This window comes from Carassius auratus, unplaced genomic scaffold (assembly GCF_003368295.1).
Source record: "Carassius auratus strain Wakin unplaced genomic scaffold, ASM336829v1 scaf_tig00035533, whole genome shotgun sequence".
Taxonomy (NCBI): Eukaryota; Metazoa; Chordata; class Actinopteri; order Cypriniformes; family Cyprinidae; genus Carassius; species Carassius auratus.
This window is the reverse complement of record NW_020526237.1, coordinates 77,218-98,392: the sequence shown is the minus strand read 5'-3', so window position 1 is coordinate 98,392 and position 21,175 is coordinate 77,218. Positions and strand designations below refer to the sequence as shown.

At 36.7% G+C, this 21,175-nt stretch overlaps 2 protein-coding genes across 2 annotated transcripts in view; one reads left to right on the top strand and one right to left on the bottom strand.

The window, feature by feature from the left end:
* LOC113082006 (inactive rhomboid protein 1) overlaps window positions 1-14,601 on the top strand; it is a 48,919-nt gene extending 34,318 nt beyond the window's left edge. Inside the window, exons 4-18 of the mRNA XM_026253905.1 lie at window positions 1,658-1,871; window positions 1,948-2,154; window positions 4,687-4,809; window positions 4,894-5,054; window positions 6,308-6,559; window positions 6,646-6,757; window positions 6,863-6,937; window positions 7,677-7,838; window positions 7,933-8,033; window positions 8,121-8,184; window positions 8,305-8,399; window positions 8,528-8,603; window positions 9,926-10,026; window positions 12,061-12,214; window positions 13,906-14,601. Coding sequence (XP_026109690.1) covers window positions 1,658-1,871; window positions 1,948-2,154; window positions 4,687-4,809; window positions 4,894-5,054; window positions 6,308-6,559; window positions 6,646-6,757; window positions 6,863-6,937; window positions 7,677-7,838; window positions 7,933-8,033; window positions 8,121-8,184; window positions 8,305-8,399; window positions 8,528-8,603; window positions 9,926-10,026; window positions 12,061-12,214; window positions 13,906-14,325 — 2,317 coding nt within the window. The 3' untranslated portion in view covers window positions 14,326-14,601. The remainder of the gene's footprint in view (window positions 1-1,657; window positions 1,872-1,947; window positions 2,155-4,686; window positions 4,810-4,893; window positions 5,055-6,307; window positions 6,560-6,645; window positions 6,758-6,862; window positions 6,938-7,676; window positions 7,839-7,932; window positions 8,034-8,120; window positions 8,185-8,304; window positions 8,400-8,527; window positions 8,604-9,925; window positions 10,027-12,060; window positions 12,215-13,905) is intronic.
* A 1,358-nt stretch (window positions 14,602-15,959) lies between these two features.
* On the bottom strand, window positions 15,960-18,850 carry LOC113082008 (serotonin N-acetyltransferase). The gene is made up of 3 exons (XM_026253908.1): window positions 18,320-18,850; window positions 17,035-17,189; window positions 15,960-16,946 (listed from the first exon to the last, which is right to left on the bottom strand). The coding sequence occupies exons 1-3, from the start codon at window positions 18,483-18,485 to the stop codon at window positions 16,641-16,643; spliced, it is 627 nt and encodes a 208-aa protein (XP_026109693.1). The 5' UTR covers window positions 18,486-18,850; the 3' UTR covers window positions 15,960-16,640.
* Between the last annotated feature and the right edge of the window lie 2,325 nt (window positions 18,851-21,175).

Genomic DNA, 21,175 nt, shown 5'->3' with positions numbered 1-21,175 from the left:
GTTCTAGTGAACCGTGTCCTATGTATAGACAGCCAGTGTAGTTCATACTGGACAACAATGGATATACAAACCAGTGTTGTTTTATTTTTATTATTATACCATTATAGTATTTATTAAAATTTTACAATCAGGTATGTGACCCTGGACTTAAATGGGGCAGTTTTTTAATCTAGATAGATGTCATCTGAAAGCTGAATAAATAAGCTTGATGTATGGTTTGTTAGAGCGATATTTAGCCAAGATACAACTATTTGAAAATCTTAGAAAAAAATAAAAAATAGTTAGAAAATCAGATCATATGCAAGAAATAAAAATAAAACATAATCACTTTGACCCATACAATGTTGGCTATTGCTACCAATATTCCCGTGCACATCATAACTGGTTTTGTGGTCCAGGAGGGAAATACAGATATTTATTACATCATATACATCATATATGCATAGTCTTGAGGAGTTTATTGTTGATCTAAAATATCATTAGTAAATGTGTAACTTCCTAGACTTCTCAATTACAACTTTACCACACACAAAAAGTACTCTGTTAACCATAGTTTCTGCTGAGATATCATAATCATTTATATATATATATATATATAAAATAAATAAAACTGAAATCTGAAAAATAAATAAACAATAAATAAAACATAATGATAGAAAATTTCAGACACTGAATGGCCTCCCATATGAATTATTATCAATTAATAATAATTATTATTATTATGTCAAAGCAGTATATTGATAATTTCTTTATTTATATGTTTCTTTTTTGTTATTTTAGTAAACAATAATAATACAGTAGTATTAATAGTAGTCATGATATAAAAATAGATAAAATATAATAATAATAATAATTATTATTGTTATTATTATTATAAATAATAATATTAATAATAGTTGCAATTAGTTTCCTTCATTTATTCTGCCTGTTCTTTAATAATCTAATGCACATACAATTTATGTTAAATAATTTTTTTTTGTTTGTGATTCATTCTGTATCTCGAAACCACCCCTGTTCTTCAGAAAATATAAAAATCTATTTATAATTCCTCAACTCCAGTTGTTGTAATAGTTACCATGGTGTGTTTTTGTAATGGACCACCCCAGAGTATTTTCATTTCATAAAATGTGATTCATTTTGTGGGTGAGGCTGCAGTGCTGGACAGCTGAACTTTCTATTCTTATTTTATACTGGTTTATATCATTTGATCAGTTTGACTGAAACACAAGTCTTAGCTGAAAACATGTCAACCGTTAGACATTATGAGGCAGATGTTTCCCTAGTTTTTTAGTTTTTTTAATGACAGCCAAGCAGCTGTGCAGACGGGTCAGACTCCAGCCTAATGTTCCTCAGTGTGTATGTGCGCATGGGTTCATTTGTGTGACAGGACTTTACTCTGAAGCATGCCCGGGCATGCCCCATCTCTATTTCCTTAAAAGTTTGTTAGAGTTACCTCACCCAAATTTCCTTGATTCCATTTGTACATAATCGGGAGGAGACAGTGTGACACACATTAACTACCATTGCGTTGTCCAGATATTGTGCAAGAACATGCTTTAGTGCACAGGTGCAGGGAAACACGAGAGAGTCAGGGATCACATGTGATCTGGGGATGAGCGAGCTCAAGCTGAACAAGGGTTGTGTCGATCGCTCTCAGGGGCACAGCGGACTGGTTCGGGGTCAGTAAGGACGGCGACGCCACGCAGAAATGGCAGAGGAAGAGTCTGCGACACTGCAGCATGCGCTACGGCAAGCTGAAGCCTCAGGTGATCCGTGAGATGGAGCTGCCCAGCCAGGACAACATCTCCCTGACCAGCACAGAAACCCCTCCGCCTCTGTATGTGCCCTCATCTCAGCATGGCATGCAGAAGGTACAGTAGCAGAAGTCATCACTGGAGTGCTTTGTGTGTACCTGTTGTTCTTTTTAACGATGCTCTCTTGGTTCAGATTGTGGACCCGTTGGCACGAGGACGTGCGTTTCGCATGGTGGAGGAGGTAGATGGCTTCAGTGTGCCTCAAACTCCCATGACCCCCGGCGCGGCATCCCTCTGGTCCTTCAACAGCTCCCGCTCGGGCCTGAACCGCATCCCACGCAGACGCAAGCGCGAGTCTGTGGCCAAGATGAGCTTCAGGGCGGCAGCGGCTCTGGTCAAGGTAAGCATCATCAGACCCTGTGTTACGGGGGACTTTGTACATTTGGAAATGTTCTGGTAATAACTAGACTAGTTTCTGGTCTGGTTTGGGTCAGAGGTCAAGACATTTGTGTAGCGCTTTTCAAAACACACATTGTTTCAGATGAGCTTTGCAAAATATCATGATGTTAATGTCTATAACATCTTAATGTCTTCATGCCTTCTTAGTCAGATTTAGTTAGTTTTGTTGTAACACACATGGTTAATATTTCCACAGCAAAACACATTTTGTGTTATTTACTAGTTGCCATATCAACACTATGAAGAGAAAAACTGTGCCAAAATTCACAATCTTTTACAGATATCACGGAACATTTATTTTACTATCGTAAAAGTACATTTCTGGCTTAAGTAGATTTTTCATCTCAGGTGTTAGTATTCATTTAAAATGACTCAAATCTGCTGTTATTTTAATCTCCAATCTGTTATTTATCAGTTTAGATGAGAAACCACGAGAAACAGGTGAATAAAGACTGACGGTCAATGTTTAGTGTTCAGAAGTTATTATTTTCAAGAAACGTCCCAAGCATGGTTGCCATGTGTTCATTGTCAAACCCCAAAATAAGATTCTACATTTTAGATGTTACAACATGCCCCTCAGATGTTACAATGTACCCCACCTATGTTGTCACATTTAACTTCCATTTTTGAGGGAAAATATAAAAATAATTACACACTGTAAATATGAAACAACGCGACATATTTGTACTAGACAAGGATACAATTATTGTGGATAAAAAAAATTATGCTCTCAACCCCATGTGGATTTACACAAACTGAGGAAGTCAAAAGGTGTTACATTGAGCCCCTCTCTCCGTTACGTCCAAATGTAATATAAGATCTGGACAATAATGTAGTTACATTTTGTGACAAAATAAACAAAAAAGTCATAAAATAATTGACCATAGTCAGGTTAGTGCCAACTTTAATTTTTGACAGGAATGAAAACGAGGCTGTGAGGGACTGAAGTACACGGTGTTAAAATGACTGTACTGTAGTTTAACTTTAGTAGACCAAAACAAATTATGTGCAAATTATGTGATCTAAGCTCTTTATACAGACAGTGTGTGACACTGTAAAGACTGTAACAGCCTCGTTTTCAGCTGTGTTAAATTCAGTATGGCGTCTAACCTGATTAATGGTCTATTAACCCTTTGCTAATTCATGTTTGACATGTTTTAAAACATCCCACAGAAATAATTCAAGATTTTGTCATTTATGGAACAGCACAAAGCATTTAAATCTGCGGTTTTAGCTTAGAAGAAATTGTTAAATAATTCTAGAACAATAGGTCTCATTCGCTAATAACTGCATGAAATATTCAAATGAAAGTGAAAGTGACGTGATATTCAGCCAAGTATGGTGACCCATACTCAGAATTTGTGCTCTGCATTTAACCCATCTTAAGTGCACACACACAGAGCAGTGAACACACACACACACACACTGTGAGCACACACCCGGAGCAGTGGGCATCATTTATTCTGCGGCGCCCGGGGATCAGTTGGGGTTCAGTGCCTTGCTTAAGGGCACCTCAGTCGTGGTGTTGTCGACCCGAGACTCGAACCCACAACCTTAGGATTAGGAGTCAAACTCTCTAACACATAAAAAACAATTCTACCTAATTTGACAACGCATACTCACAGACATTTGTTATTAATCTCATTCTAATGCTAATGAATTTGGTGTACATTGAAAACATCTTCATATAAGGGTCTCTACAGTGCAACTTTTCATCTCATACTTTCTCCTTATATGATGAAATATATTTAAGATTAAATGTTTATTTTATAAAGCCATCCAGAGCATGTGATTATTGTGTTTGTGTGGTTTCAGTTGTTCCTAAATTCCTTCATATATCTAGAACAAATTTTAGTACTAAAGTTTTCGATGAATCGTTCATATACAGTTTTTCGGTTAGCGAATGAGACCCACTGTTTTAAAAATGTAAAATGAAATGACTGCAAATAACCAATAGAGGTTTTCCAATGGCCAGTGAATGGTCACTATTCCCTGCTGACCTTGGAGCAAATGTTTGTGTCCAGACATAGTTAACACATCTTTAATTCACAGAATGACCTTCCAGATTTATATGCAGGTTTATCTACATCCTGTCTCAGCTTCTTGGTTCACTATAAGTGAACACAGACCTACATTAGAGCAGAGCAGAAGCTTGTCTGATAACGTCGAATGAGAACAGCTGCTAAGCAGGATTGTTCAGTTACATTTGTAAGGTGGGGCTTAGCGAAGGGTCATCTGAGGTCGTTTGAGTTCATGAGGACACTACAGATAAATCAAATGTGTGCATTCATTCTTAAAAATAAATGACCAGTAACATGAAGCAGAATATACAGTTCAAAGGTCTCACAACACAGTCTCAGTCACATTGTATTGATTTTTTTCTTAGTGTATAGTCTAAGGTATTTATAGCAAGTACTTTCTCTACTGTGTAGTAAACTATGCTGATAAAGTGTCTGTTTGTGTGTGTTTTAAGGGTCGTTCGCTGCGTGAGGGCACACTAAGACGAGCTCACAGGCGCAGCTTCACACCTGCCAGCTTTATTGAGGAAGATGTTGTGGACTTTCCAGATGAACTCGACACATCGTTCTTCGCCAGGGTAAGCAGACCGGAAAAATGGCACATGCATTTGCTCTTTGGAGACTTTTTGGAGTGTGTGTGTTTATGGTGTGTCTGGCCTCAGGACGCCCTGATGCACGAGGAGATGTCCACCTTTCACGATGAGGTGTTTGAGTCTCCATCAGACTCGACCATGAAAGACGTGGACAGCAAACAGCTGGACGAGTCGGAGCTGACGGGCAGCGCGCTGGATAAAAGCGAGTTAGAGAGGAGTCACTTGATGCTGTGAGATTCACAAAGCATTTATATGATGTCCTTTTCCCTCCCACAGTGATCGTGTTGCTATATCAAGACGTATAGTAGACGATTATTAATTGCAGAGAAATTTAGAGAGTTTAACTTTGTTTAAAATACTTTTTTTAAGTATGCGATATCATTTAATTACAGATATATGTCATATTAATAATTCAAAATTATATATATTTTTTATTATTATAATATTTTAATATGCAATTAATTAAGAATAATATTTCATATTTTAAGAATACTAATAAAATAATATTAAAAGTACATTTTTAAATATACTGTATTCGTTTATAAAATTGTATATATGAGAAGTGAAAACATATTTGTGACCCTGGACCACAAAACCAGAGATAAAAGTATTTTTTATTTATTTACATTTGTACATCATCTGAAAAAATAAGCTTTCCATTGATGTATGGTTTGTTAGGATAAGGACAAAATTTGGCCGAGATGTGTATATATATATATATATATATATATATATATATATATATATATATATATATATATATATATATATATATATATATATATATATATATATATAAAAAATGCTTTTAAAATTGTCCAAATTAAGTTCTCAGCAATACATATTAGTAAACAAACAAATAAGTTTTGATTTATTTACAGTAGGAAATGTACAAAATATCTTCATGAAACTTTATCTTTACCTAATATCCTAATGATTTTTAGCATAAAAGAAAAATCTATAATTTTGACCCATACAGTGTGTTGTTGACTATTGCTACAAATACACCTGTGCTACTTAAATATGATTAATTCATATTCATATTTAATATCTTAATAATATAATGAAAAGTAATAATAAAATTAAAAATATATTAATTATAACAAAAATTGCTAAGTGTATTTAAGAGTAGTGAAAGCATAGAAAAAGCAGTTTTCGGATGCAGTTAATTCCTCACAGGAGATTAATCATCCTATTTGATGACTATTTATTGGCATAATAAGATCTTAAAATAAATAAAATATGAATTAATCTGATTTAGGTATTGTTTTATGACTATATAATAATGTAATAATAAGTGGTAGAGCACTGCATTAGCAGCGCAAAAGGTTCTGGGTTCGATTCCCATGGAACACACATATTGGTAATAAAAAGGTATAGCCTGAATGCACTGTAAGTCGCTTTGGATAAAAGCGTTTCCTAAATACATAAACGTTAACGTAAAATATAAAAGCTCTATAATTCTGTCCTGTTCTTCAAACAGGCCTCTAGAGCGCGGCTGGCGGAAGGCTAAAGAGGGAACATCTGCGCCCCCTAAAGTGCGCCTGAAGCAGGAGGTAGTGAGTGTGAAAGGTCAGCGGAGAGGACAACGGATAGCCGTGCCAGTCAAGAAGCTCTTCGCACGAGAGAAGAGGCCATATGGATTGGGCATGGTGGGAAAGCTGACCAATCGAACATATCGCAAGCGCATCGACAGCTACGTGAAACAACAGATAGAGGACATGGATGACCACAGGTTTGAGAACTGAGTTCAGCTCAAACTCTTCTATTAGACTTCTAGAGATGCTTATAATGTGAGGTGGTTTCTATTTTGTTTTTCAGGCCTTTCTTTACATATTGGATGACATTTGTTCACATACTCATCACCATTTTGGCAGTGTGTATTTATGGCATTGCACCAGTGGGCTTCTCCCAGCATGAAACCGTCGATTCGGTGAGTGCTGATATGTTTTCAAAAGGTCCAGCATGTTTGACGTTCTATTCCTGTTTCTTACCTCATCTGGTGTTTGTCAACACTTCTGATTCTCCCCCCACAAAGGTCCTAAGAAATAAAGGCGTTTATGAAAACGTAAAATTTGTGCAGCAAGAGAACTTCTGGATTGGACCGAGTTCGGTGAGTCATCCCTCTCTAAAGTCAATGAGCAGGAGCTTAAGTTATCATTGAACAAATATCTGATCTGAAGTTCTGTCTAAAAAACGATCTTGATGATCAGTTTTCTCAGGTCAGAGTATTTAGAAAGTAACCACAAAAACATCATGTATCACGAACCTGAAAGGTGATTGCTGAACTTTCCAGTTTTTGTGGTTACTTCCTAAATACTTTGATGATGTGTATCAAAAGTCTGTATTAAATCACTTTTTTCTGTTATACACTACCACTACATTTTTTTTAAATTATTAATTAATTTATCTTTAAAGATATTAATACTTTTATTCAGCAAGAATGCAGAAAATGCTTTCAGTTGATACGATTGAGTAAGAGAAAAGACATTTAGATTTCAAAGAAATGCTGCTTTTTAATTCTTTTGCTATTCATCAAAGAATCTTTTAAAATGCATCCTGGTTTCCACAAAAATATTGAGCAACACAAGTGTTTTCAACATTGAAAATCATCATATAAGTATGATTTCTGAAGTGTCATGTGAATTTAGTGAATTTACACTGTAATAATATTTCACAATAATATTTTTGATCAAATAAATGCAGTCTTTGTGTCTTTTATTTTAAAACATTAAAACATACTTTTAAATTTGCATTGCATTTTCAGATGTGTCTTCAGCTCTCAAAAGTGCAACTCTGATTATGGTCAAACAAATCATTTTCCTAACGTATTCATTTAAAATTCTTATCAGGAAGCCTTGATTCATCTGGGAGCCAAATTCTCCCCTTGTATGCGGCAGGACAACCAGGTACACGAACTGATTAAAAAAAAGCGAGAACTGGAGCGAAATTCGGCTTGCTGCGTGCGCAACGACCGCTCTGGCTGTCTGCAGTCCTTAGAGGAGGAATGCTCTGTAAGTTCAGGAGCTGCAGACTCTCTAGATTATATGTTTGTTCACCTGACTGAGAAGCTGTCAGGCCATTGACGTCTTCCTCTTTCTGTTTCAGAGCACTTTGGCTGTGTGGGTGAAGTGGCCTCAGCATCCCAGCACTCCTCAGCTGGAGGGGAAGAACCGGGAGTACGGCTCTGTGTGTCATCAGGACCCCAGGTGAGGGAACATGGCATCACTCCGTACTTCAGTTGACACTTTTCACAGAGACATCTCAAACACAAGACTGTGCTGTGTTTTTGGCAGGACGTGTATAGAGCCGGCCTCAGTAGCTCCTCATGAGTGGCCTGATGATATCACCAAATGGCCGGTAAGTATTGCAGCAAAAATAGCATTTAGGACCCTGTCAACCACAAAACCAGTCATGTCGCTAAAGTACTTTGTTGCAAGAGTTGGTTGGCTATACATTATCCTAACCTATGCATTACAGATCTGCACCAAATATAATTCTGGGAACCACACCAATCTGCCTCATATTGACTGTACTATCACCGGCCGGCCCTGTTGCATCGGCACTAAAGGGAGGTGAGGACATCTGCTGCTACTGACTCTCACACTGCATGATCAGTGCTGATGCATTTGTTTAGAGTGGACATGGGTTTTTGCTTAGTGGCTATGTGGGGTTTTGAAAGGTCTGGTGTGTTGCTTTGCAGGTGTGAAATCACATCTAGGGAGTACTGTGACTTCATGAAGGGATACTTCCATGAGGAGGCGACCCTCTGCTCCCAAGTAAGACAATCAAATATGTGCCATAAGAGATACTGAACTACATTTGATGATTACTTCTTATGAAATGGCGATGTACATCACAAAATTTAATTATAGTCGATGAGATGCAAATACTGCTAAAAATTAAGTCTGAGTTGATAAATAATTGTTAAGTAATAGTCAAAGCAAATTGAATTGTTTGCCAGGTCTTTATAAAACTGCACTATTGTTCAAAAGTTTGGGTTTGGTAAAGAAAAAAAAAATCAAGTTTTTGACACTCTCCAATATTCACCAATGATGCATTTTATTTATCAAAAATAGGTCAACTGTAATACTGTGAAATATTACTATAATGTAAAATAACTTTTATATTTGAATATATTTGAAAATGTAATTTATTTCTTATGATGGCAAAGCTACATTTTCAGCATCATACTCCAGTTTTCAGTGTCCCATGATCCTTCAGAAATTATTCTACAGTCTTATAAATAAAGGTTCTTCACAGCAATGCCATAGAAAAAAAAACATTTTGGTTCCACAAAGAACCATTTATTCAAAGGTTCTTTAAAGAAATGTCTCTTTCTTACCTTTTTATAATCTGAAGAAGGTTCTTTATGGAATCGTTTAAACAAAGATGTGGAATTCTTCTGTGGAATTGTGAAGCACCTTTATTTTAAAAAGTGTAATTTGTTGATTTTCTGCTCAAGAAATGTTTATTATTATTAGCAATGTTAAAAACATTTTCTTTTTAAGACCTTGCTAGATTTTTTTTTCAGGATTCTCTAATAAGAAAGATAAAAAGAACAGATTTTTTAATTGAAATAGAAAACTTTTGTAACATTACAAAATAACTGTTTAATGTTTAACAGTTTAATGCATTCTTGCTGAATAAAAGCATACATTTTTTTCAAAACAAAAAAACATACTGACCCCAAACTTTTCAACAGTGACTCTTTGTGATCAGTTCAGGTCACAAGCGAGCCTAAAGCCCTGAACGTTTCACCTCTTGTCAGTACTCACCCACTAGACTAATAAGGCAATGTGAATAAGAACGGAAGGTAAATCTACCTTATGCTTAGTGCACTATAATCACCATGAAGGTTGCCAAGCTAATCTCCTCTGCATTGGCAAAATCTGTTGTCCTCTGAAAGGGCACACCATGATTTGGCTGGGTCTGAAGCATATGCCAGCTTCAGGTGTTAACTTAAGACTTCGTGCTAAAAGTGTGTTAAATACTGTCTAATGTCTTAAACCTGAAAATGCAATTTAATTAATTATTGGCAAAATTTCAGGATGTTTTTATTTTTGTAATTTAAAGAAACGCACTACTCTGTCCTTTTCAGGTGCACTGTATGGATGATGTGTGTGGCCTCCTTCCTTTCCTGAACCCTGAGGTCCCAGATCAGTTCTACCGCCTTTGGCTCTCACTGTTTCTGCACGCTGGGTGAGCGACTGAAGCCCTGTCCACATCAATAAAACTAAAGACTCACTGCAGATGAATGCTCCGTTCACACCTAGAGCGAAATAACAAAAAAGTGAAATGAGAAGGAAAAATATCACAGGCAGCCTGGTCATGGACTGGTCACAACAACAGTGAAACAAAAAAGTGAAACTATGCAAACGAAAGGTCCGTTAAGATCAAGAGAAATACAAAAGCATATGACAGGTCTATTCAAACCAACAGCCAAATAAAGAGGCAGAAACTGCCAAACAAATTGTCTATTCAAATCACCATAAAATAAACATTCAGTCATACATAGGGCAAAGACATAAGTGAAACGAAACAAAACGAAAAAGCAAAATATCACTGTGTGGTTGTGAAGAGGTCAAACAAAGAGCGAAACAAAAAACTTGCAATGAAACCTGCTATGCAAATGAAAGGTCCATTTAGACAAATAACAACATGAAAAGCATTTGACAGGTCTAGTCACACCAAAAGGAAAATGAAAACTGCAAATAAAACATGTATTTACATCAAAAGTAAAACAGAAATTCACAAATACACATTCATGCCTACAGCAAAGCAACTAAGTAAAACATTACAAATGTAGACGAAATGAAAACAAAATAGCTAAATATCACAAGACAATTTTGTCACACCAAAAGCGAAACAAAGAAGTGAAACTATACAAATAGAAGGTCTGTTCAGATCAAGAAAAACATCAAAGGCGTATGACCAATCTTTACAAACGAAAAGGCACAAATTAGCAAAACAAAATGTCTGTTGACACCAACAGAGATTCAAACATTTACAAACTTAGGACATTGCAGACAAAATGTCTGTTAACCCCAGATTAAAACAAAATGACAAGCTGACAAAGCTGAAATGAAAAAACAAACATCAAAGACAAAGTGGTGACAGACTGGTCACACCAAAAACAAAATAAAGTTTTAACTATTCAAATGAAAGGTAAGTTCAGACCAAGAACAAGATGACAACCTATAAAACATCTATTCACAGCAACAGCTAAACGAAAAGGCAAAGAGCTACACATAGCTAAACATTGCAGACATTCAAACCAAGACCATTAGTATTTTTACATTTAATGCAACAATACAGATACTGGTACACAATCTCCTCTAGAATTTCAGAAGAGGTTTAATAAACTCTGCTCAGACTGCCAAAATACAGTCTGCAATGACAATTCAGATACATTGACTAAATTTCTCATCAAATCCTCACAGACCAAATTATTAGAGCTCACAACTCATGCATACAGTGTCAACAATTGTCTCGGGAGTTTCTGTTTTTATTCCTTCAGTTGATAGTTCATACTCAAATGAAACAGTGAAATCTTTTGAGCAATGAAGGAACAACCCATAAGCTATAAAAAAAAATCCCTCTGGGTTTTAATTATGTACACATGCTGGAATGTTTACCCATAAGCACCATATCCCATGCTGCACTGTTTATCTCAGATGCTCTAAAAGCTGACGCATACGATCAGATTATCTGCTGTAAGAAACAGCTGACACTTGGAGAAGATGCTGCTATTTAGTATGGCGTGATCTGTAGTAGTAATCAAAAAGAGTGCTTCACTGAGCTGCACTTTGGCTCTTTGCCTTCCTTAAGACGGCTCAGTAGATTAACGCTTGTGCACGTGCCACCGTCACACACCTTTATCATCACTCTCTCAAACGTCCTTGAACCTGCTGAGGTTTTAGGATCTGTGTGGTTACGGTTGCATATTTGTTCATGTTTGGTGGCCATTGCATATTGCATTTCATAATAACAGCATTTGTGGATACTCTTGTTATGACATGCCTTTGCCACATTTTTATGAGACAGCTGACAGATGTGTAATTATGACACAGGCAGTGGTCTGCTTGGACATCATTTAGAGTGGGCTCATATCTTGTATGAAGGGAATGTTTATGTCAGAATGTTTGTGGTGCATTCAGATCCATAAAGATGTCATTGCAGCTTATAAACAACATGCTTGAAATGTTCTCTCTGTTCCCCTTCTGTTGAAAACAGGATTCTGCATTGCCTGGTGTCGGTCTGTTTTCAGATGACAATTCTTCGAGACTTAGAGAAGTTGGCTGGGTGGCTACGAATATCTATCATTTATATCCTGAGTGGCATCACAGGAAACCTGGCTAGTGCCATCTTCCTCCCCTACAGAGCTGAGGTGAGCACCACTTCATGCATTTGACCTCTTTTCTACCCCTTAGGGTGCTACAACTGGCCCCTAAAACCTTCTAGTCTAGAAATAGAAATCACTAACATTAGACATACAGAAAACAGGATCACCCATCTCTTAATCAGTGACGCTATCTAAACTCGATGCGACACACAATGACTTGAGGATATCCTGTTTATTTTGTGTTGCACAGTGGCTACAGCTGCTTTATTTTTCAAGCTTAAAAATAAATAATTGTATTTATAAATATCCTGTGATCAAATTTATTTTATGAATGTTATTAATTTGTGACAAACCTTTGGCTGGCTCTTATAATTGATTAAAAAATACTGTTTTTATTTTTATACATAATAATTTGAATATTCTTTGGCTACAATTTCCTGCTTAATTCAATGTGTTACTTACTGTTTCTCCATAATTATTTGTGACATTTACTAGAAAATGTAAAAAAAAAAATTTATTATTATTTATAAATCTATTTATTTTAGACAGTTATGCCATTGTTTGGGAGCAGCTAAGACAACCAAAACATTTGAATTTAAAAGATTTTAAGTTTATTTTTCAATAATTTAACAATACATTCACATTTAAAGGTTCTTTGATACACTAAAAAGAAAACTGATGTAAACACAATTTTCATTTATAAATTTCTAGTACATTTTCAGTGTGTTGGCTAATGGTCACTTGATGATTAGTGACAGAAAATTCCATCTTTTAAGTTTTTATTTTACATTTATTTATTTTAATTGTACATTTCTATGATTTTTTTCCCACTTACAAACCCCCTGCAGTTCATGAACCACCAGGGGGTTTGTGAACCTGAGTTTAAGAAAACCTTGGGCTAATGCACCAAGTTTTTTTTGTGTATTTTAAAGTATACTCCATTTGATAGCGTGCACAAATGCCGGCGATCGACACATTCTCAAGAAAGCTTCATCTTAGTCCATCACTCTGTTTTTCTTCTAGAAGTTATTACCAATTGAAATGTTGTTGCTCTCTTTGCAAAACCAATTAATGCTCATGTGCAACCTATGCATACGTAGTATGCACGCCGCTTACAAATATCAGATGGTGCGCATACAGTATACCATACTGATGACCAAATCTGCGTCATGCGCACTTTACGTTTAACTTCGCATACATGGAAAAAGTGAAGTATACTTTGGGCTTAAAGGGATAGGTCACCCAAAATATTTTAATTCTGTCATTAATTAACCACCCTCATGTTGTTCCAAACCCATAAGACCTTCGTTCATCTTCAGAACACAAATTAAGATATTTCTAATGCATTCCAAGAGCTCTCTGTCCCTCACATAGACAGCTAGGATCCTTATACTCAGAAACAAGGAGATTGTTAAAATTATCCATCTGCCATTAGTAGTTCAACCATTATTTGACAAAGTGACGAGAATATCTGCGTAAAGTGCTGCTGACACAGAACAGCATACTTTATTTACGTATGTGATACTCTCCAAAATATCTTAAATTGTGTTCTGAAGATGAACAGAGGTCTTACAGGTTTAGAATGACATGAGGCTGAGTAATTCATGACAGGATTTTAGTTTTCTGGTGAACTATCCCTTTAAGAGAACCAGCACAATCTTGGTGGGAAAGGTGTTTTACTCATGTATCTCTGGCACTGAGCTTGACCTTCCTTTACTGTCTCCATGCGTCTCTAGGTGGGTCCAGCTGGCTCTCAGTTCGGCATCCTGGCCTGTCTGTTTGTGGAGCTGATTCAGAGCTGGCAGATTCTGGCTCAGCCGTGGAGGGCCTTCACTAAACTACTGTGTGTGGTGCTCTTTCTGTTCGCCTTCGGCCTGCTGCCCTGGATTGATAACTTCGCCCACATCGGCGGATTCATCTCGGGCTTCTTCCTCTCCTTCGCCTTCCTCCCATACATCAGCTTCGGCCGTCTGGACATGTACCGCAAGCGCTGCCAGATCATCATCTTCCTGGTGGTGTTCTTGGGCCTGTTCGCGGGACTCGTGGTGCTCTTCTACGTGTATCCCATCAAGTGTGAGTGGTGCGAGCTGCTCACCTGCATTCCTTTCACCGACAAGTTCTGTGAGAAGTACGACCTCAATGCGCACCTCCATTGAGGGAGAGGCGGGGCTTCGGGGGGAGAGGGATCTGATTGGTCGTTGATCTGCAATCTGTCAGTGTTCATCCAGTTGCACTTCGTCTCGCCCCAAATGAAGCCCTTTTCTGTGAACTTGGACAGTATGCTTGTGTTGTTGTTGTTTTATACTCAAGTGTAAGTTGGATCTCCACTTTGACCATTTTAGGAATGAAATTAGCTTTTTAACATACCCTAAAGTTTTATGTAGTCTATTGAAAAGGGTGTCTGATAATCATATGAAACAGGGTCACCCTCGCCCGAAAACTTTCTTCACACTACAGTCTCAGAGGCAGTGTCATAATAAAAGCACTGGTACACCAAACGGAGAACACGTCTTCTCCAATTTGATTGTTGTACTTTTTTATGTTTTAGCATGTCAGGGGTAGGTTTGTCTTTGTTTAGTCGACCTCAGAATCCAGGGACGAAAAACTCTGTACCTTTGGTGCCTTGATAAATGTACCTACTACTGCCATATTTTCGTTACACGTTGAGCACTCAAATGATATTCTTTTATTTGTGTGTTACTTCTAATGGAGTAATGGTTGATTATGAAAGGGTAGTGTTTTAGCTACCCAATTTACTCACTTGTTACAGAATACAGCTAAAACAACCTGCACCTCTGAAGTTTGTCTGTTTTTCTTGTCTACGAGACCTTAAACTAACAATGAATTATGGAAGCCCATTTCCACCGACTTTCTTTTAAAACATTACATCTCACAATTGTTATATTGTTTCTCGCAATTGCAATGTTAGATCTTGCAATGTGACTTTTTCTCATAATTGCAACTCATCTCAGTGACTTCTCAAAATTGTGACTTTATTTCCCATAATTGAGACTTTATCTCAGTTTTACACAAGTTACACCTCGCAATATGAGTTTATCTCACAGTGACTTAATATCATGAATTTAAATCATTATGAATTTATACAGTAAGTAGCAAGGTGACTTTATTTCCCATAATTGACCATTTTTTTCTCATGATGTGATTATTTTTCATAATCGTGACCTTACGTCTCGCAATATAAGTATATCACAATATGACTTAATATCTCAGAGTTGTAACCTTTTTTCTTGTAATTTGCGACTTTACACCTTCCAATTGTGACTGGATCAAAATTGTAACTTCATATCTCACAATGACTTAATATTATGCAATTGTGACTTTATAAGTAGCAAGGTGACTTTATTTCTCATAATTATGACTTCATATCTCACAACTGTCTTTAAATCTCACAGCGTGACTTTATTATTTCCAATTTCCTCACTTTATTTTTTATTTTTTTTACTCTGAGGTGAAAATAGATTTCTATACTAAACCACTCTGACTAGTTTTGGAACAAAACATAAGATGGTACCAAGGATAGTAACAAAATGTATCCATAAACCCAAATTGCTGGTAACACTTGTAGACTATATGAACTACAGTAAAAATGAGAAGCATTAAATAGCTAATTTTAAAAATTTACTAATACATAATTAAAATCAAACGTTGTACCAGTCAGTATTGTCAGTTACATCGGTTGTATAAATCAGTTGCATCTGACTTTATTGTAAAGTGTTACTGAAATGCTTTCTCACCACTGTGCATAGAAAATACAAATGACAAAAATATAGCTTTGTTGTTAGATTTGTATTTTTATTGATTAGATACACATGATAGTATGACTAATGCCACAGAGAACGTTTATGGACACTCTAATTAAAGTTTACATCAGTTCATACACTGTATACATAGTGGCATTCCCAAAGCAGATTGTGACAAATGCAGTAATATATAAGGACAATTTTATTCTACAAAAATATAATCAATATTTTATTATGCACTTGCAATCTAAAGTGTTGGGAACAATTATGAAAAATAAAATTCTCAGATTTTAAATAATTATTTTATTATTTTTCCGACCTAACAATTTGAATGGCTTTCTTTTTACCAGAATAATGTTAATGTTAAATGTTATTAAAATTAAAGATTATGTTTTTTAATTGATCAAACCAATAGTTTATTTATTTATGAATATGGTGAATATGGTTTTCCAAAAAAAATAATTATTAAATACAACCACTGTTTTTTGACCAGTAAAGTGTGCAGTATATATTGGGCAGTACATGAGAAAAAACAGCCGACAGCTTTAACCTTCAAATACCCCAAACGGCTTCAATCTCTTTAAAAGGAGTGCATAGGTAAGTCTCTGGTTCTTGCTCAGGTGGAAGTAGGGCTTTGAGCCAGTGATTGCCGACAGCTGTCCAGAATCTACGCATGGTGTCCTGAATCAGGATTGAATGAGCTAAAGAAACTAACAACCGCTGTTTCGTCGTGCATAAGCCAGGCCTCCGAGCTGATACTCCATCTCTGTGAAGGTCAAAGCACCCACAGTGACGGCTGAGGGCCCCTTCGCCTTAAAGCCAGCCTTCTGGTAGAAGGGAACCAGGAACTCCTCACAGACCAGCAGGGCCCGGCGGAGCCCGGGGAGACAGCGCAGGTACTGCAGATATCGCCAAAGCACGATGGAGCCTTTCCCCTGCTGTCGACATTGGCGGTGCACAGACAACACGTGGATGTGAACCGTGGGAGAGTCTGGGACGTGTTTTCTCATCGCTTCCTGGATCAGATGAGAATTAAATGTAAACTCAAAGTGAAGTTCCCAAGCTACATGATAACAGGTTTCCTTAACAAACCATGTTTCTCACCTGTTCTAGTTTCTCTTTGTCCCAGCCAGATCCAATGATGAAGGCCACCAGCTGACCCTCTTCAAACCATCCCATCGAGAGCTCAGGACACTGGCCCAGGAAACTAAGCACCTCATCAAGGGTGAGTGGACATTCACCGGAAACAGAGATAAACGCTGCAGAGGGGGAAATACACGGGTGAGTCAACACTGTTATACCAATGCAAAAAGAGCTTATCGGCAGATGATCAGGTCTATCACAATCAGATCAGCATGTTAACTAGAGCTTTCTAGTTTTCTAGAACTAGGGAAGTTCTTAAAGAGTTGAGGGGATTTTTTTTAACAGGTAGGAATTATTAACTGCCCTTAACCAAAATAATATGTAAAACCATTGTTGCCTATCCAGATGTGTGTTGTGTTTTACAGTAATCTATGGGACACTAATTGTAAAATATCCAATAACCATTTTGCTTTATTGGTATGACATACATACCCCTTTCAATCAAACATTTGGGGATTTGCAAAATTTTTAATATTATTATTTATTTTTATTTTTTTACAATTTAAAATTCTGACTTATTTTAAATTGTATTAATATTTTTAAATATTATTTATTATTTATTTTTAATATTAAGTGTTTTCTACTAAGATATATGTTTTAATTGTATTTATTTCAGTAATGGAAAAGCTGAATTTTCAGCATCATTACTGCAGTCTTCAGTGTCACATGAGCTATCATTTATTAATCTAATATGCTGTTAATATCATTTGCTGCTCAGGAAACATTTCTTATTATTATCAATGTTGAAAACAGTTGTGCTGCTCAGTATTTTTGTGGAAAACTATCACATTTCTTCTGACTTCTTTCATGATAAGAAAGTTAGAAAGTACAACATGTATTTAAAATATAACTCTTTTGTAATATTATAAATGTCTATACTGTAATTAATGCATCCTTGATGAAACTTTTTTTTTTTTACTGACCCCCAAAAAGCTTGTGTATTTTAGCACATTTTGGCAAAACATTATAGAAAATGAAATAAAAATAAGAAAGTAGATAGATAACTAAAAAAGTTCAATAATGAAGCAACCCAACCAGCACATTTCCTAGTGAAATGCCTTCAGCGGGGATCAAGTGTGTAAGACCTTCTTAAACTATATTCACTCACTCAGGACAACTAACACAAAAAAAAGGAAAAAAGATTAACACTGACGGCGCAATAAATAGATAATCCTGCCACTGTGTTTTAGTAAATCTCTTTTGTGGCACCCCAGTATAACCCCAGCGTGTGTGTGAACCATCTTACCTTCTCTCTCTATCTCAAACACACTAATGGCGTCCTGTGGGGTGAGATTTCGAAACTCGCTGGCAGGTAAAGTGTGTCGTCGCTGGTGTCGAGGACTGGCAACACTTAGCGGTGTCTTGAGAAAGAACGGCTTCAGGAAGGGTGAGCTGATGACCTGCGGTGCCATGGTCTGACACACGCACACTGCTGACGGCTGGAGGACAGCGCGGTCTGAAATACTAACCAAGCCTCTTCAGCTCTTAGTTTCCCCTCACTTCAGAGTTTTAGGACACTGCTGTCTTTCCCTCAGTGGATGTGTCCGGCCGCTCTCTTCTACGGTCTGAAGAGTTTGAGTCCTATCACACTACCTCCTCCTCTTTAACCCTCCCCCGGACCTTTGTCACGGCCCGCCCCGATCTGCTAAAGCGTCCCGTCTTTAGAGGGATAGTGATGTGCACACGTGCCAGGTGAAGCTGTAGCAATCTCCTAAGAGTCTGTGTGCTAATAGCCTACTCACAGCGCAGCTCCCAGTGCTCACCCAGAAACTGTTTGTACAGCCAAAGAAAGCTTTGGAGTGTTTACGCCAGCCCCGGTAGCTAGTTACGTATTTGGTGTTACCACATTCTTGCTTAAAAAGAGAACAAAGCTGATAAATACGCCCACAGGGCCGATGAACAGAAGTGGTGTATCATCACTCCTGTAACAAATCTTAGGGTTATCGTCAGTTTGTCAAGGCATAATGAACATTACACTACCATTCAACTGCATTTATTTGATCAAAAATATAGTTTTAACTGGTATGAACTATCCTTAACCAAAATCAAAGTCATCACAATGTAACAAGGTATAAGTAAAACTGTTTATTTATTTTTTTACCTATCCATATGTGTGTTTTTTAAAGTATTTACAGTATGTGGCACCAATTGTAATTTTATAAAATTAATAGTTGTAAACCATTTATTTTACAGACTATGACAAAAACTATTAAATGGGTGGGTTTTAAGATTTTTTAATGCTTGCTAAAGTAAATGCTCACAGAGGTTGTATTTACAAAATAGTAAAATTATGAAATATTATTGTAATTTGAATTTACCATTTTCTACTGTAATATCTTGACGCTCCCGTATAGCAGAGCACTGAGAGCACAACAGACTTCACTGATCAGAGCGAGAGCGTCGCGAAAAGTCACAAAAGAAGTGTGTTTTTGGTTGCCAGGGCAAGACAACCCTGCACAGATTACCAAAAAAAACAGCATTAAGGGACCAGTGGATGGAGTTTATTTTTACAGAGCATCAACGGAGTTGTGCAAGTGTTTTTGTTTGTTCCCTACATTTCGAAGATACTTGTTTTACAAACAAGGCCCAGTTTGACGCCGGATTTGCACGTAAATTATTTCTTAAGGATGATGCAATCCCAACAAAAAAGGGTCACAATCGTGTGTTGGAACCACAGGCGGTGAGTAAAACTGCTTCAAATATCTCTGCCTCCTTGTTAGTGCGTCCGCCTCCCATCGGAGACCCGGGTTCAAGCCCCGCTCGGAGCGAGTCGTTGCTGCTGCTGCTCTCGTTCAGTTTCAGCCTCGGGATCTGATTCATAAATAAACGGCTGAATCTGACTGTAAGCCATGGTTTGTTTTGGATGATGGTTTTTCCGTTTAATGTCACAGTTTCCACATGCTCTGAATGCAAAAAGCCTACTCGCGCTCGTGATCCTTTAGCTCCGCCCACACGTCACGCCTCCAGCCGGTCGTGTTTTTCCGGGAAAAATCGCTACAGACTATCTTTCTCTTATGAATATAATACAACTAAAGACTTTTTGGAGTTATGAAGGATGCAGTACTACTCTATAGGTACTCAAGATTAACCCCCCCCCCCCCCTTTAACTAACACCTTTGATCAATAATATAAAAGTATTAATTTCCTTTTTAAAAAAATTCCTGACCCCAGATGTTTGAAAAATAGGGTATGTTTCGTCATTTATTTATATTAATTATATTTATTTATATTAATGAAATAATTGATATTTTTCACATCACACAAAGGGTTGAACATCTAATTAAACTTTAATTAGATGTCTTTAACATCTGCTCAACTCGCCATATCAAGTGTGAATCAGTCGGCAACTCTAAAAAAGACTAATTATTTTTGTATACTTTCTAGCCAAATAGTAGTGTATCATTTTTAGGAAGTTTTTGTGTGACCCACCTTTTTCTTCTTTTTATTTATTTATTTATTTATTTATTATTGTTTTTTTTTAGCAACACCAAAAAGGAAATTAAATGACCTAGTATGTAGAATGTGAAGTTTGTGTTTTGTCCTTAAATATTAACATGCAACTTAAATATTTCCACACACACACACACACACACACATACTGAATATATATATATATATATATATATATATATATATATATATATATATATATATATATATATATATATATATATATATATATAAAACAATTTTATTTTTTTATTTTGTTTACACAATGTTGTTCATTGTCATCCTATTACTTCTTCCTTTTCAAATCTACACAGTTTAAGGAGCTTTCAGACTTGTACTTTAAGGTTTTAGAATGACATCAGACAAACTAAATATATCTAGTCCACTGACTTAGTTCAATAATTGGCTGAAGCCCGATGAATCCAGCTCTTTTCTTCCAGACGCATCAGACTCAATGAGAGGAAGCTGCTCTGGGATAAAGCCGGACCTCTGATGACGTCATAGAAGGAGCTAATTAATTTTAAAATGACTTGACCTTCAACGACTCCTCAGAGTAAATCCAATCACCATGTTTCTCATTTATAAACCTCGGGTGCGCACAAAATGGGCATAATATATGCATACACAATTTTCCACGCACATATCGTGATTT

What these genes read in the sequence shown, in the direction of transcription:
- LOC113082008 (XM_026253908.1), bottom strand. Translation starts at nt 18,485, where the DNA reads ATGGCACCGCAGGTCATCAGCTCACCCTTCCTGAAGCCGTTCTTTCTC. An exon ending in GTTTGAGATAGAGAGAGAAG is followed by an intron (nt 17,190 to 18,319) that starts GTAAGATGGTTC and finishes CCCCCTCTGCAG; the next exon opens with CGTTTATCTCTGTTTCCGGT. An exon ending in ACAAAGAGAAACTAGAACAG is followed by an intron (nt 16,947 to 17,034) that starts GTGAGAAACATG and finishes CATCTGATCCAG; the next exon opens with GAAGCGATGAGAAAACACGT.